Source organism: Passer montanus, unplaced genomic scaffold (assembly GCF_014805655.1).
Source record: "Passer montanus isolate IOZ18808 unplaced genomic scaffold, ASM1480565v1 scaffold7, whole genome shotgun sequence".
In the NCBI taxonomy this organism is placed as follows: Eukaryota; Metazoa; Chordata; class Aves; order Passeriformes; family Passeridae; genus Passer; species Passer montanus.
In genome coordinates this window covers 14,935,562-14,949,422 of record NW_024372147.1, presented here as the reverse complement: position 1 = coordinate 14,949,422, position 13,861 = coordinate 14,935,562, and the positions used below count along the sequence as shown (strand labels likewise).

The following is a 13,861-nucleotide window of genomic DNA, read 5'->3' as shown; positions in this document are numbered from 1 at the left end:
AGTATGGCCAGCAGCAAGTCCATGCTCCAGTCCTTACACAGGGCAGTCAAACTCTCAGTTATAGAGACTTCTAAAATGAGTAGACCTGATTTCACTGCAGTTTTTACACAAACAAGTCAACTTCTTAAACGTACTCAAAAGTAATTAAGATATAGGGGGCGATAGAGGATTGCTTCTTTCTCATATCGGTGTTACAACAAGGAATTCTTCTTAGTTTAATACATGATAATCCTGTGCTCAGGACACACTTCACATACACACAGGTATGAACACATATATGTATATCTACACATTATAATTTTACTTTATATGCAAATAAGATGCCTAAGAAAATTTATTTAAATCAAATTTAAGCACCTAAAACTTGTCCAAATCATACTCAAATTCACCACTCTTTTTACCCTCTTAGCTCCTCTAAAAATCTGCACTACCACTCCTAAAAGTACGAACCACGGCCAAAGTCACTTGCTTGTTCCTCCAAGAGGACTCAGGATCTGATGCATCTGCCCAGCCAAGCATCAGAAAATGAGCAGGTCTGAAGCCAGAGGGCCTGGCCTCTGTTTCAGCTGTCACAAGCAATTCTGTGCCAATGATGCCTTAGAAGGAAAAAGCATTTCAGGAGTAAGAAAAAGAAATATCAGCTATCATTTCAGGGTGGAGAACTTATACTTTGTCAGCTTCTAAAATACTTTATGTTCTGTCCAGATGGTGTAACTGGAGCAAAGACCAGAGCAAATGTGGCTTTCATATTAACAAACCATAATCACTCCCCAGTGGCTCCACACACTCCTACACTCAGACACAGTCCAATACTTTGGTCTTGCTTGACAAAACAGATTTGAACACATGGGCACTAACATTGCACATACCTTGCATTTTTGAGCAAGGCAAAGAGTGGTACAGTGTCCTATTCTCAAAAGCATTAAAGCTAGAATGACTGTGAATATTAGACTTTTTGCTACTAGTCCCAAGTACCTCTTGATGCTCTCATATTCCCTGTATGGGACAGTGAGAAAATCATCATCAAATAGTTGAAATACAGGTATTTGGCATAACAGTAACTATAACAATAGATAACTAGATGCTGATTTATTGAGAGGTAATAAAATAACCTGCCAGCTTCTTATCTTAGAACTGTCTCTGAGTTTATGTCAGCTTATTTCCCTCTAACATATGTCCCCCCTATGTATGCACAACTATCCCCTTCCTTTCTGCACACACAAAGTGGATCTTCACTTTGCAGCACCAAAATCTGCATACAGAATGCCTCCATTTGGGCTGCTCTTTCTGAGTTCAGCACTGGACCACAGGCCAGTGATGTCAGATTGGCAGTCTCTGACTGGCATAGAAGCTCCCACTTGCAGAGCTTAGTTAAACATTATATTTTCCAACTTGCTGTGCTTTCCACAAGCCCACATTTGTATATTGCTCTTGTAGCTTTCCACAAAGCTTCAAAACACCTTTCCAGTGGAGTTTCAGTCTCTAAATGTGCTTTCTAGCACAGCTGGCTATATTATCTTACCAGGCCCACAACTCACTGTGTCATTTAAACATTTCTACAGACTTTATTTCACCTTCAGTCACATATATAGCTTCAGTCACATATGTTTGCTCTATCAGATATTATTTTCAAGGTGGTTGTTCCTACAACACCTAACAAATTACTGAAAAAAAATCACAGTACTGTTTGATACACCATCTATGTATGCCTGAGACAAAAGAGGTTCCCTCTTTGACACAGATACAACTGGCTGATCTTTCAGCAAGTTACTCTTCACCTCTTTAAAAGAAACTGTCTTGTGAGTACCTGACAAGACAAAAACAGCAGCTCTTGGGAAATAAAAATTTTTAATTCTTTCTTACCTACGGCCAACAAGACACGATCTTCATTTTCTTTAGAAGGAACCCCAGAGTCTCGGAAAGGCCAGAAACAGAAAAATTGAGCTATATCTCTGAAGACAAACACTGTACTGTATTTACGCTTAGTTGCAAACTGTGCTATATGCTTTCAGAATTAATTTCAAACACTATCAAGCAGCAGCCACTTCATTTTAGCCATTCTCATAAATGCAATTGATACAGCATGCTACCTGCATATGCAAATGAACTCTACAGACTCAAATCCTAACCATAATCAAAGAGACCAAATCTTATATTACTTCCCATGCCAACTTCGATTTTCAGCCTCTTACAATGTTTAATTTTGCTCTGACAAGCCAATATACAGTGCTATGGAGAAAACAGAAATATTTTCTAAGATTAGAAATATTTCTAATGTCTGAGCTCTTCACACCTGCAGAAATGTCACATATCAGTTCATTCATTATAGATTCATTATAGACTTTCTGCTAGATCAAAACAAGAGACAATCAGTATGGGACCAGAATCTTTTGCCCCCAGCAAGACTTGTGAGCTGCAACACTCTGCTCCTACAGACACTTTTAGCATAGACTCTAAAATGTGTGTATACTGCAGATTTCTTTCTGAAATGTCACAGATTACAATACCAACATGTGAGTTCCAAACAAATGGTCAATCTTCCTCACAGGTGGCAATAAAAATTAAAACCCCCAAGCAACCAAACAAAAAAAGCCTAAAGCCAGATTTATAAAAATTACCTAACATGTCAGCTCAGGAATATTCCACTGCAGTTAAGTATTATTAAAAGAACCCAAAGCAAACAGTAATCACTGGTATTGATATCGCAGATTTAGCTGGTTTGACCAGATTTTGTTTCTCTCAATCTAAATTACTATTTTAGCTTCATACCCACTAATCAAGCTCCTGTTTTAAAGGTTTTTAATAAATACCAAGACAAAGATTTTTCCAGTTTTGTAAACAAATACATATAAATAAAAAGCAGAATATAAGACTAGAGATCAAATACAACTGATAGAAATACAGTTGTAATGACACTTCTCACATATTTTGGTCTCTCCCCAAAGCTGTTTAGATACCTCCAAGTAGATGATAATGAGAACTTGCAGTATTTTTTTGCATCAAGTATTATTCCCATTTACATCCTTTTAAGGACTCACAGCTACCTGCAAGGTCTCCTTCAGAGACTAACTCCTCAGATGTAATGAACTATGCTGTCTAAAGGATGAAACTTATGCTAGACGTAGGTCTGGTGCTGACTCCAAACTAGCAGCTGCAAGCTCCCTAAAGGCACTAAGCTTCACCATAAATACAGGAGTTTTCTGGTCCAAAAGCAGAGCTTGCTTCTGCAACTCGGCTTTCCAACCCACAGCTACACAACAGATTCTTTCAAATAATTATCATCTACACACATAACTATTCCTGCAGCATAGAAATAGCAGGAAGTGTTGCCTGGCAGGCTAGAATTTATTTCTTAGCTCAGAGAGGCATGCAGAGGTTGCTGCTTCTTAGTCTAAATAAAGCTATTGATAAAAAGAGAAATCTGTACCTTCATATCATCCTGGGACAACTCATCAGAAGCCAAGCTCACAGGACCTGCAAGAGCAAAGACTGCTGCCTTTAATAAGAAGGAAATTCTGGGTGTGCTTTGTTTTCTGCTGCTGGTCCCTCTCCTTTTTCAGATAGGAAAGGGGACACAAGAAGCATGCAGGCAAGCCAGAACAATGGACATGGGCAGCCCATGCATCTCCCCGCAGCAGTGATCCCGTGGGCAGCATGCAAGCTGGATGCACAACAAGTGCTATGTTATTGTCACAATTATGTTTGGGCTGATTAACCCCCACACACTCAGAAAAGCAACAGCTCAAGGACTATGCCTCACACCAATGCCACAGAGCAGCTGAACTCCGCTTTTCTTCTGCAGGGATGTCATGCATTTTCTGAAATTAGACTTTGTGGTTTTAACCCAAAAAGTAAAAAAATCACTTCACTGTCACTCTTTTTTTCGTTTGTTTGGGTTTTGGTTTATATTTTCTTCTAAGGGATTATATTTCCTCCAAAGTGGAGAAGGAGACAGCAACACCAAAAAAAAACCACCTCCCACGTTTTTCAAGTTTTGCCCAAATGCTGCCTGAAGGACTATTGTGAAACAGCAAAGAAGAATAATTTGGATACAGGAATGTAAATTAACACAAGCATCATTCATGCTTCCAGTAACATTATTGTTTAGCAAACATATTTTAAAATAAAATGAAACTGAAATCATATAGACAGTCATCATGGTAAATATGCTTCATTCTATACTGAATCTTTCAGTTCTAGGTTCATATCTGTTCTCAGATAGCCTCTATATTTCTCCAGCTCCAGTAAACAGTTAAACTAAGTATGCTTCAGCAGGCAGCATAGGTTGCCTTGTATATGGAGTTTGGGGACCTTTACTGGCACTGAACAAAGGATACACTCAAGATTTTAAAAAAAACCAAATAGTTCTATCCATACATCTTAGGAAAAACAATTCGAAGACAGCTGCCCGTCACCTAAATCACACAAACTGACCAGCAGTTCTCTTGGACATGAAGTTCTGGGATGCAGTTATGTGCCCCTTGCAACCTGTTGTCCCTGATCTCAGCAGGGCCCCTGGACTCTGGCAGGAGTTAGGACTGGGTCCATGCTGATCAGTACCACAAGCATTCATTCATTTTTTAATTAATCCACCCTCTTTAATTAAACTCCTGCAGCATTCTAATACAGCACAACCACAGAGTACACAAGCCCTGGTGCTGTCAAACTAAATATTCCAGACACCCCCTTTCAGCTAGTAGGAACAGACTATTTCTGTAAGTACAGACACCTCCTTTAAAGCTTCCATGAAAAGATTTTTTTACAATAATGCACTTGTCATTATTATTATTCAGTTTAACAATTGTGAGTTATAAAAAGCCATTTTCTCTAGACAATATATACTGTAGCAACAACTGGCTTATTTTCCAGGTAACAGTGTTCAGTAAACTCATGGACACAGAATTTCAAAGTCAGAAAAGAGAAAGAAAAGCACAAACTACAAAATTAGCTAAAATACCACCTATTTCACTTTTTGTTCTGCATCCTGTCAGGATAATGTATCACTCCATATATTTGAATTTAAGTTGCTATAGGAGATCAAGCTAGCAGCACCACCTTACACTGACCCACTGCTTTCATATGATGGCATTTCACAAGAAATGGAGGAGGTTGGCTATACCAGCCTGCTCTCATTGACAACTCATGGGTTCTGATAGCATGGGGTTTTAAAGGCCTGTTGATCTTGACTTCAGGAGTGAGTAGCTACTACTTCTGGGAATGGTAGCAGTTTTAAAATCTGAGTGGGATGCTTTCATGATATGAGTGTGCCAAAATAAAGTCCCGAACTTAGTAGACAGTTTATAAAGGCGTTCAGTGAATGCAACTCAGAATGTAGTAAAAAACCACAATAATTTCATATAATTTTTGCTTCCAGCAGCAACAATTTTAACTCAATCTGGAACAAAGTTCTTCTGATCTCCTGAATGCTGGCAAATGGAAATTTTAAAATAAGCCACTAGTCACCAGTAACCACTATTCAGTGATTTTTAATTTTTTTTACTTGGTGGCTAGAAAACAGTCTGCCTTGCAGACATATGGTAACCGATTAAATATTAAAATATCAGAAGATGAAAAAGCATTTTTGACTAACACTGTACAAACAGTGGCTACAGACTTCTCATGTCTACAAGTAGATATCACAGAGCATAAAACATGCAACACGTTTACTACAATCTGTTTGTGTTGGTCCTGAAAACTTACAAAATGTACTTACAATACTTACAAACCTGCTTTTCCAGGTGCTGAAATGAATTCATTTTTTTAAAAAAACATGTGCAAAGTAACTCTGATGCATGAAGGCATGAAAGTATACAGCTTCCACTGAAAACACATATAGCTAGGTGTGCCTATGCTAAAAATCTCTGCTGCTTACCAGAATCCAAAATGAGAGTAGATGTCCTGAGACTCTCTCGTTCTCTCTCTGGGCTATGAATACCTACTGATGTTTGCATTCTGCTTGTGCAAGTCAGACCAAGTTAAAGCTGCTTTTGTGAAAAATATGGAGGTAATCATCACCTACAAGACACAGTGGCCAAGTGACTGCCACATATAGTACTGCCAATGAAGGCCATTCACTTTCTATCCCCAAGGAGCAGCATAAAGACCACCCTGATCAGAGTATAGTACTCAGGTGAACACCCAGAGTAAACACATTTTCACACTGTATCACCAAGGTCCTTCACAAAACCTGTGTAATGAATTCTCACTTGCATTTACAATAACAGAAATGTAGCTTGTAACTGCTAACAACTGCTTATTATTTCTCTGCAAATTTAACTTCTAATGGCAGAATATTTGTTGCCTGAAGACGAACAGAAAAGCTGGGTATAAAGGTATTTTTTCAGCACTAGCAATGGCAGCACACACATTTAAATTCATGACTGTGTCTCTATCTTACCCATTCACTTGAAGTTACAAGCTGATGCCCCTCAAACTAGTCCCCATCCTTTCTTTCCCTGCATCAGGTCCTGGTCCTGTACACAGTTCATGCAGGTGTTCAGATTTCTACTGCCCTCAAGTAAGGTTGCCTCCAGCAGATGCTGAAGAGCAAGACTGAGCCTCTCACAGAGCTCTCAGTTTGCAGCTTGCTGCTTTATCCAAACATACAACGCCAGCCACATAAACAAATGGACAACTGATAAAAAGTTTTGATTCATTCCTAAGAATCACATATAAGTCTCCAAGCCTCATACTTCTGATGCTGAAGAATGATCCTTTTTTGTGATTTTCTCTTCAGCTCTGAGACATGCTTGCTCTGACGTACACAGGGAAGCATTTTGGTAATGAAAGACCATTCTCACCCGCAAGCGTGGTCCCACAATCCTTGCAGAGGTAAACTGCTCACCAAAATAGTGAACATCTAACGGAAACAAATGAGGATTTTGCCACATTAAGAAGTTTAGGCTGGATCCCAGAACTATCCGTACAAATCATTACTTTGCTCCTATGTTTATTAACTTATTAGGCTTTACTGGAATTTGCAGGAGAATTCATTCAGTTAAACACCGCCCTCTTCTGGAACCACCTGACATTTTTCTAGCTCCTAAAATTGAATCAGTTAAGGCTTTTCCAGTCACTATAAATGTCATAATATTTTGTGAACAGTTGCAGTCTGACATTGGAAAACCAATGCTCTGTAGGGAGTATCATGATTTATAAAACTCTTGTAATGTATGACTTGCCTATTCCACTGTTCTGTACTAACACGTCTCTAAAACCATATGAAACATGATCTTTCTGAATAAATAAATACTGTATGAATGTGCCAACTTTCTAGCACTTTGAAAGATTGCAACATTATGGAATAAAAACACTGTACCTTCTATAGAGTGTATTGCACCGCCGGGCATTTTTGGACCTTCCACTGTCTCAACTTCATTTGAATTAATACTCTATAAAAAAAAATCAAAATTACAGTAACTGTATTTGATGCCCATTTATCTGAAAACTCAAGAACAATATTGAAGACTGACAATCACTTATGTTATGAGCAATACTAAAATGACTGAGAGAAATTCCACAAAGAATATTTTATTGGCTACCTTCCAGAGGAAACTGACAGCAATCCTTTAAGAGGAAAACCAATAAAATATTTTAACTACAGAGAGAAATCACCTCCTGCTTACAATACATGGAAGATCTGAAGGAACATATTTACCATTTGCACTTCACTGCTTACAGCCTTCTTGTCTATGAGAAAAGCAGCACAACAGCTTTACACAACAGCCCCATTCAGAATTCTAGTTTACATTAAAAGTGCCCCTGTAAAGCAAACAATTTTGATGGATAGGAAATACAAAGAGAATAAACTAGGACTAAACACTAACTATGTGATAGGTCCAGTCTGGAAGCTAGGAGACACTCCACTCCCCATGTCTGTAGCCCCTGGACAGGCTGCTCCCTCACTCAGATACACACCAACTACATCACTCCTGCTCAAAAGGAAGAGGGGGCTGGGATACAGTCTCCTATTTTAGAAATTACTCTCTGAAATGAAAAACAAAGTGGGAGGAAGAAAGAATGGATTCTTTTGCGTCCTTTCATCTACTACTCTGCTTGCTTCTAATCTTTCCCTCTAGTAGACTGCCTGTGTATTTGCCAACTACCAAGAGCTGCAAACAGAGAAAAAACATGGTAACCTGAACACAAAAGAAAAAGCCAGGGATGACCCTGGACTGAATACTGCAGCCAAACTAATTTCTAATTTGAAAGCCATGAAGCCCCACCTCAGTGGGGCAAGTTGTATTTTTCTCTGCTCATCTCTTGCTGTGTTTGGCAGTTCCCCACTTGAACACCTGTCAGGTAGAAAAAGTCAAAAGAAAGTCAGGAAACTATTAAATCTGTCCACCACCAGGCAAAAAAAATTACTTAAATTAGCATAAACTATCTTAGTCATTTTGGATGATTATCCTGGCTTGCTCTTTCTGTTTCTTTCATTACTCTGACACATTTCAAATGTGTCCATCAGTCCCCAGATCTCTCTTCGTCTCACAGAGGACCTCTGTCCTGCAGTGGCTGTGCTGCCTGCAGCAGCTCAGGCTGCCTTGTGGATCACCTCCTCCTGCTGTCTAGGTCTCCACTGGAGGAGCACAATGAACCAACAACATCATCCCACTGGTGGACACCATTACCACATAGCAATCTCTGCCCCAAGAAGGTCACACAGAATTTAAGCAACCCCACATTCTTTTTCACCAATTTCAACTATCTCCCCCATCTCCGTTGCCTAGAGTGGCCACAGGGTTCCCACTTTTTGTACTGCTGGATGAAGGCATGGCTCCCATACAAGTGACTTGAGCTTCCTGACAGCTTGTTTTAACTTTTCCATTACTTCCTCAGGCTTCTAAGGAATTGAACAGGAACTAAAAGAACGGACACAGCAGAGAGTGAAGAATATACTTCGGAAAAATTCGTGCTTTTCTTGCATGAATAGATGTGCTGCTGTCTGAGGCAATCATCTCACACAAATCCAAAACTACTGCCACCATAACTGAGACAAAGCTCCCTTTCTTCAGTTCATTGCTTTCTGACTCAAGCATGAAGTAGCAATGTGGTCATTTATACAGTCTCAAGATATCAGAGGTACAGCCTCAGTCTTCTGTAGATGAAATTAATACTGCAGGACAGCAGTAAATTCTACTTCTATTTTAAAAAGACTACGTACTGTGAAATCTCTAATATCTACCAAAAATTTATAATTGCCTCCCAGTGCTTTGGATACAACTGAAGAACTCAAAATTCTTGTTTGCAACAGAAGGAAAATTAATTTTACCTTTCCTTTTGGATATAATACATAGTCTAAAAACAACAGCTTGTGTATAGGAAATTAACTAAATAAACGATGTGATCTTCCCAATTATTCTGGTCTATTCCTGCTTGACTGAAAGTGCTGCAACACTGATGCTGAGCAGGAGGGGAATAAGGTCCCCACAACAGAACCTAGACTGCTGCAACTAGAGGAATGGCAAAAGGGGAACCAACAAATCCAGGGCAGTAGGCTTTTTCCTGAAAATATCAAGTGCAGAATTTTCTAGCTTTTCAGAGTCTTTGTGTTTGAGAATACCTAACATGCCACACTTTCTTTTTCCATTTCAAAGACTGAATGAAAAGCAAGGACTTTGTGAGTGCAAGAAAAAGGCAATCATATAAATAACAATGCATTCTTGATTATATTCTTGGTTTTCCTTTTGAGTTCATTATTGTTAATGGAAAAGCCACACACAAATTGCAGGGATTCTGCAAACTACAGAGAGTAACTTTTTTGTATTGAAACAAATTAAAATCTCAAGAATGTAGTTAGGTAAGATTATGCATAAGGACTATACAGTATGTTGCACCTTAAGTTTCTATATTAAACACAACATAAAAATAATTTTCTAAGTTTAAAAAAATGCAGTATGAAATAAAGGCAACACATGAAAAATCAGTGCACAAATGAGGAAACCCAAAGCTAAGAATGGAAAAGAAAATATTAATTTCAAGACCAGGAAAAAAGCCAACTTTTAGTGTGTTTTTAGCTCACTAGTTTTATGTATGCTGTGCAGCCTCAATCTAAAAATACAGGTAACCATCTGCATTGCTATTAAAGAACTTATACATTCAAGCATTCTCTTTATTTCATTGAATCAAGAGATGTCCTGAAGGATATGACAATGGTGCTTCAGACATTTTACATTAAAATAAGAAAAACTAAACTAAGCTCTGTGGCAAAAGTCTGTACTCTGTATTTCTGCTGTAAATAATAGACCAAGGCTGGTTCTTGATAAAGGCTCCCAGGCATTACACTACCAAAAGAATGGAATTACATTATATACTTCAAAGTACAAACATGAATACAATGGCAATGCAATTGAAGACACAGAGATTTCAGGGAAAGATACTCCCTTTAGAGTCTACCATGATTAAAGAACAACTTGGGAGGCAAAAGAGGCTTTTACAAAGTTCTCAACACCTCTTATGCTCCAGCTTCAGACATACAATGTGGTACACCTACACAAAGTAGAAACCTGCAACAGAAACCACGAAATTACACTGGTGGTCAGTGACATAGCAGCTTAAATTAAAAGGCTACTCAATGAAAACAAATCCAGCCTGAAAAGTCTACAGCTGGAAATCGTGAAGAAAATCTGTGGTACCTGGTAAAGAAGAGGTCTGTCCCAGAAGTATTTTCTGAAGAGCTTAATGTCTGACTCCAGCAAGCGCTGTGCAGTGTGACTGAATGTCAGTGCCAGAGCTCCAGATGAATGAACAAACTGTATGCAGGCACCCTCGCTGATCTCTGCTCTTGAAACGTCAAGCGACTGACTGCCCTGGAAGCTGAAATGACACACTCTTTTAGCCACAGCAGATGCTCTCTGCACAGGGAGAATGAAAGCTCTGCCACAGTGAGCTTACGGCTCGCCTTCAGCACAACCCGTCAGGGCCCAACACACCCGCCACAAAAACCAGGCAGAAAACCTGAAACATCCACTGAAAACACAGCTGGGCAAACAAAAACGTACCAATGACTCTTTTCAGCCCTAACAACACAGAGCTGCTTCTAGCTATCAACTGGGAAAAAACAACGTTGCCTCTAGACAGTTACTCAGTACTTAAGGAAGCCAGAGTGAACAAGCTGTGACAATACATATTTCTCCTTACTGCTGAGCAATACTACCTTTTCCTGTCAATGTTGCCATATATAGCAGTAGGACACAACTGGCAGCTAGCAGATTTGTTATCCCACAAGAGTGAAAAACAGAAAGTATCTCAAGGGAATACAGTATTGTTTGGACATAGCAGTCATAACATAACGTGCTGTACCCATGCTGTATTTTTTTTTAAGCTGACGTACAGATAAGTCTCACATAAACTACAGGCTGCATAGAACCAAAACTCAAAGAACCACATACCAAAATAAAAATGTATCCCAATTCTTGTGTATTTCTATCTGCAAAGAAAAGCCAAGAGTAAGAAGGGGTGTCTGAAGCTTACCATTTGGTATCCCCAGACACATACTTACACCCATGCAGCTCCTCAGGACTGTACAGACTGAGCTCCAGACAGCTGAAAGGTGCCACAAAGCACGTGTCCTTTAAGTAATTTGTCAGTGTGGCAGATCTCCAGCAAAACAGAATCATAACTGCAGCACCGTCTTTGTTGCTGATTCTCCCTTATTTGTTTGTTCAAACTTGAGCTTTAGAGGGGTCACAAAGTCTGCTGAGGTTTTGTGGAAGTCAGAAGTCCTATGGCTCTGTTCATATATAAATATCTCTCTATATATATTTTAAGGAATGTCTTCACTTGTTTTTAGTGCATCAGGATGCAGCTGATACAGTGCTGAGAAAGGTACCTGATGGTGCATCTGGTCCTCTATCATTTAACTGATTATTAATTTACTTCAAATATAATGAAGGCCACAAATAATAAGCTTTCTACAATTGTAAATGTGAATTTGCCATTTAAAATCATAATACTGACAAAAATCAGCAGAAACCAGCATAAAATAGGCAATTCTCTCCAGATAAACAACAGTACTCCCCACATCCCTTAAATGACAAGACATTTCCACAGAAAAGAGCAAACCATTATACACACTTTGTAAAGATCTCAACAAGTTTGGAGTGTCCATTCTGTAAAGCCAAATCTAACTGTGTTGCTCCATCCCCATTAGGTAATGCTAATGCTGATGACCCTCCAGGCTGGGCTGCCAAGAGCAGGGAAAACTTAACCAAGCCCAGCTTCATCACAAGGTGGAGAAGAGTTTCTCTTTTTTCAGGCCCTTAAAAAAAAACACAGCAAGCAGATCAAAATCATCAGTAACAACCCCCAGCATTCTACTTGCTGGTAAGCACCAAAAGACACTTATTATCTATCATCTGCAGAAATAACTCAGGTTCAGACCTACAAAATTGTTTTGGCAGAAGACGTTAGGTCTTTCACTGAAAACAGCAGTTACATACTTAATTGCATATGTAGAGCTAAAGAATAGCTAAATGCTATCTAATGTCTTCCATAAAAGAAAACAGCTGAAATTAAGATCATTCCAGCTGTTAATTAATTATTATTTTTCTTTTTTTTGTATGTAATATAGCATTCAGCACCAGTAAATGTCCCAGGGGAGAAGATAGCTAAAAAGCAATCTTCCTGCAATTTGCCTTGCCTCAGCAATACAAAACATCCAGCAGCACAGCTAAGTATCTAAACTAAAAAATTAAAAAATATTTTAAAAAGTAATATGATTTCTCAAGGCAGGATGCTTATCAGGGCAGTAAGAATCCATATAATTTATAAGCTATAAAATAACACACACATACACAGAATATGCTGGATAATTCCTGCTTCTCTCTTCTCAAAAGGTGACTTCATGTGCCAATCCTTCCCCTCCTCTCCACTTTTTAGAACATAATCGTCAAGTTCAATAAAATAGTACATAACCATGGCTTAGTCACTAGATGCTGAATCATCATTCACACCATTCCCTGGCCTGTCTTCAAGGAAGGATTTATTTGCCTTAATACACACATTCTCAAACAAAAGGTCTCTGCAATTTAAAGGCAATAAAGAAAATATTCTCAAGTGCTACTCAACCAGTTTCTTACACTGAGATTTTGGTATGAAGTTAAACATAAGGGTTCCTCCACAAGGGTCAAGTGTTTAGGGACCATTGCTCTACAGATTTCAGAAAAATCAGCTAAAATATGTTAGGTTTCCAGTGATTTAAGGAATGTCATTGAAATATCCATTTCTTTCCCTTTACAGCTTCCTTTTACATAATTGAAGACCGCTGCCGTGTCTCAGCCAAATTCATCCTCTCTGGACATTCCAACAGAAGAGTTGCCTTCTACAAAGCTGAATGTCTTCTCTGGAGGCAATGGGGGAAAAGTCATTAACCTCTTTTGAAAATGTTGGACCAAATATCATATAGCGCCAGAATTGCAAGGAACTTGAGGAACTTTCCCTACCACTACAGAAGGAAAAATCACTGTAGCATCTCCACTGATGAGACAGTTTTTTATCTGAGTATTTGATATTGAGTATTTGGTGGCAACCCATCCAGACTTTTTACCTTTCCATTTCAAGTGGAACAAAACTTCCAGACAGTCAAATCCCAGAAAAAGCCATGCTTCCTTCAATAAATGAAAGAAAGTCCAGGCATCAGAGTAAAAGGGAGCTTCAGGGCACAGACTGCAGCAATTTAACAGCAAGCACACCTGAATGCAGTATCTGAAAACTATTTTTATTGCAGTTCTAACAAAAGTAACAAGACACAGGGAGAATTCTTTATACCAGAACATCACTAAACATTTACGTAATGTGTACCTAAGTATTTGTGGAACACACATATAAAATGTCACACCATTTTTTTTTAAACTTCATCTTA

General features: G+C 38.8%; 1 protein-coding gene across 5 annotated transcripts in view; it reads right to left on the bottom strand.

Moving 5' to 3' along the window:
- The window catches only part of ARHGEF28 (Rho guanine nucleotide exchange factor 28), an 86,590-nt gene extending 74,331 nt beyond the window's left edge, over positions 1-12,259 (bottom strand). For 2 of the 5 annotated variants that reach the window (XM_039729870.1, XM_039729871.1), the window contains exons 1-4: positions 12,076-12,259; positions 10,635-10,815; positions 7,319-7,391; positions 3,428-3,474 (exon numbers count right to left, since the gene is read on the bottom strand). In XM_039729870.1, coding sequence (XP_039585804.1) covers positions 3,428-3,474; positions 7,319-7,391; positions 10,635-10,815; positions 12,076-12,224 — 450 coding nt within the window. In that variant the 5' untranslated portion in view covers positions 12,225-12,259. Of the gene's footprint in view, positions 1-1,863; positions 1,889-3,427; positions 3,475-7,318; positions 7,392-10,634; positions 10,816-11,000; positions 11,130-12,075 lie in introns of those variants that run through there. The other 3 variants (XM_039729873.1, XM_039729869.1, XM_039729875.1) reach the window with 3 other exon arrangements.
- Between the last annotated feature and the right edge of the window lie 1,602 nt (positions 12,260-13,861).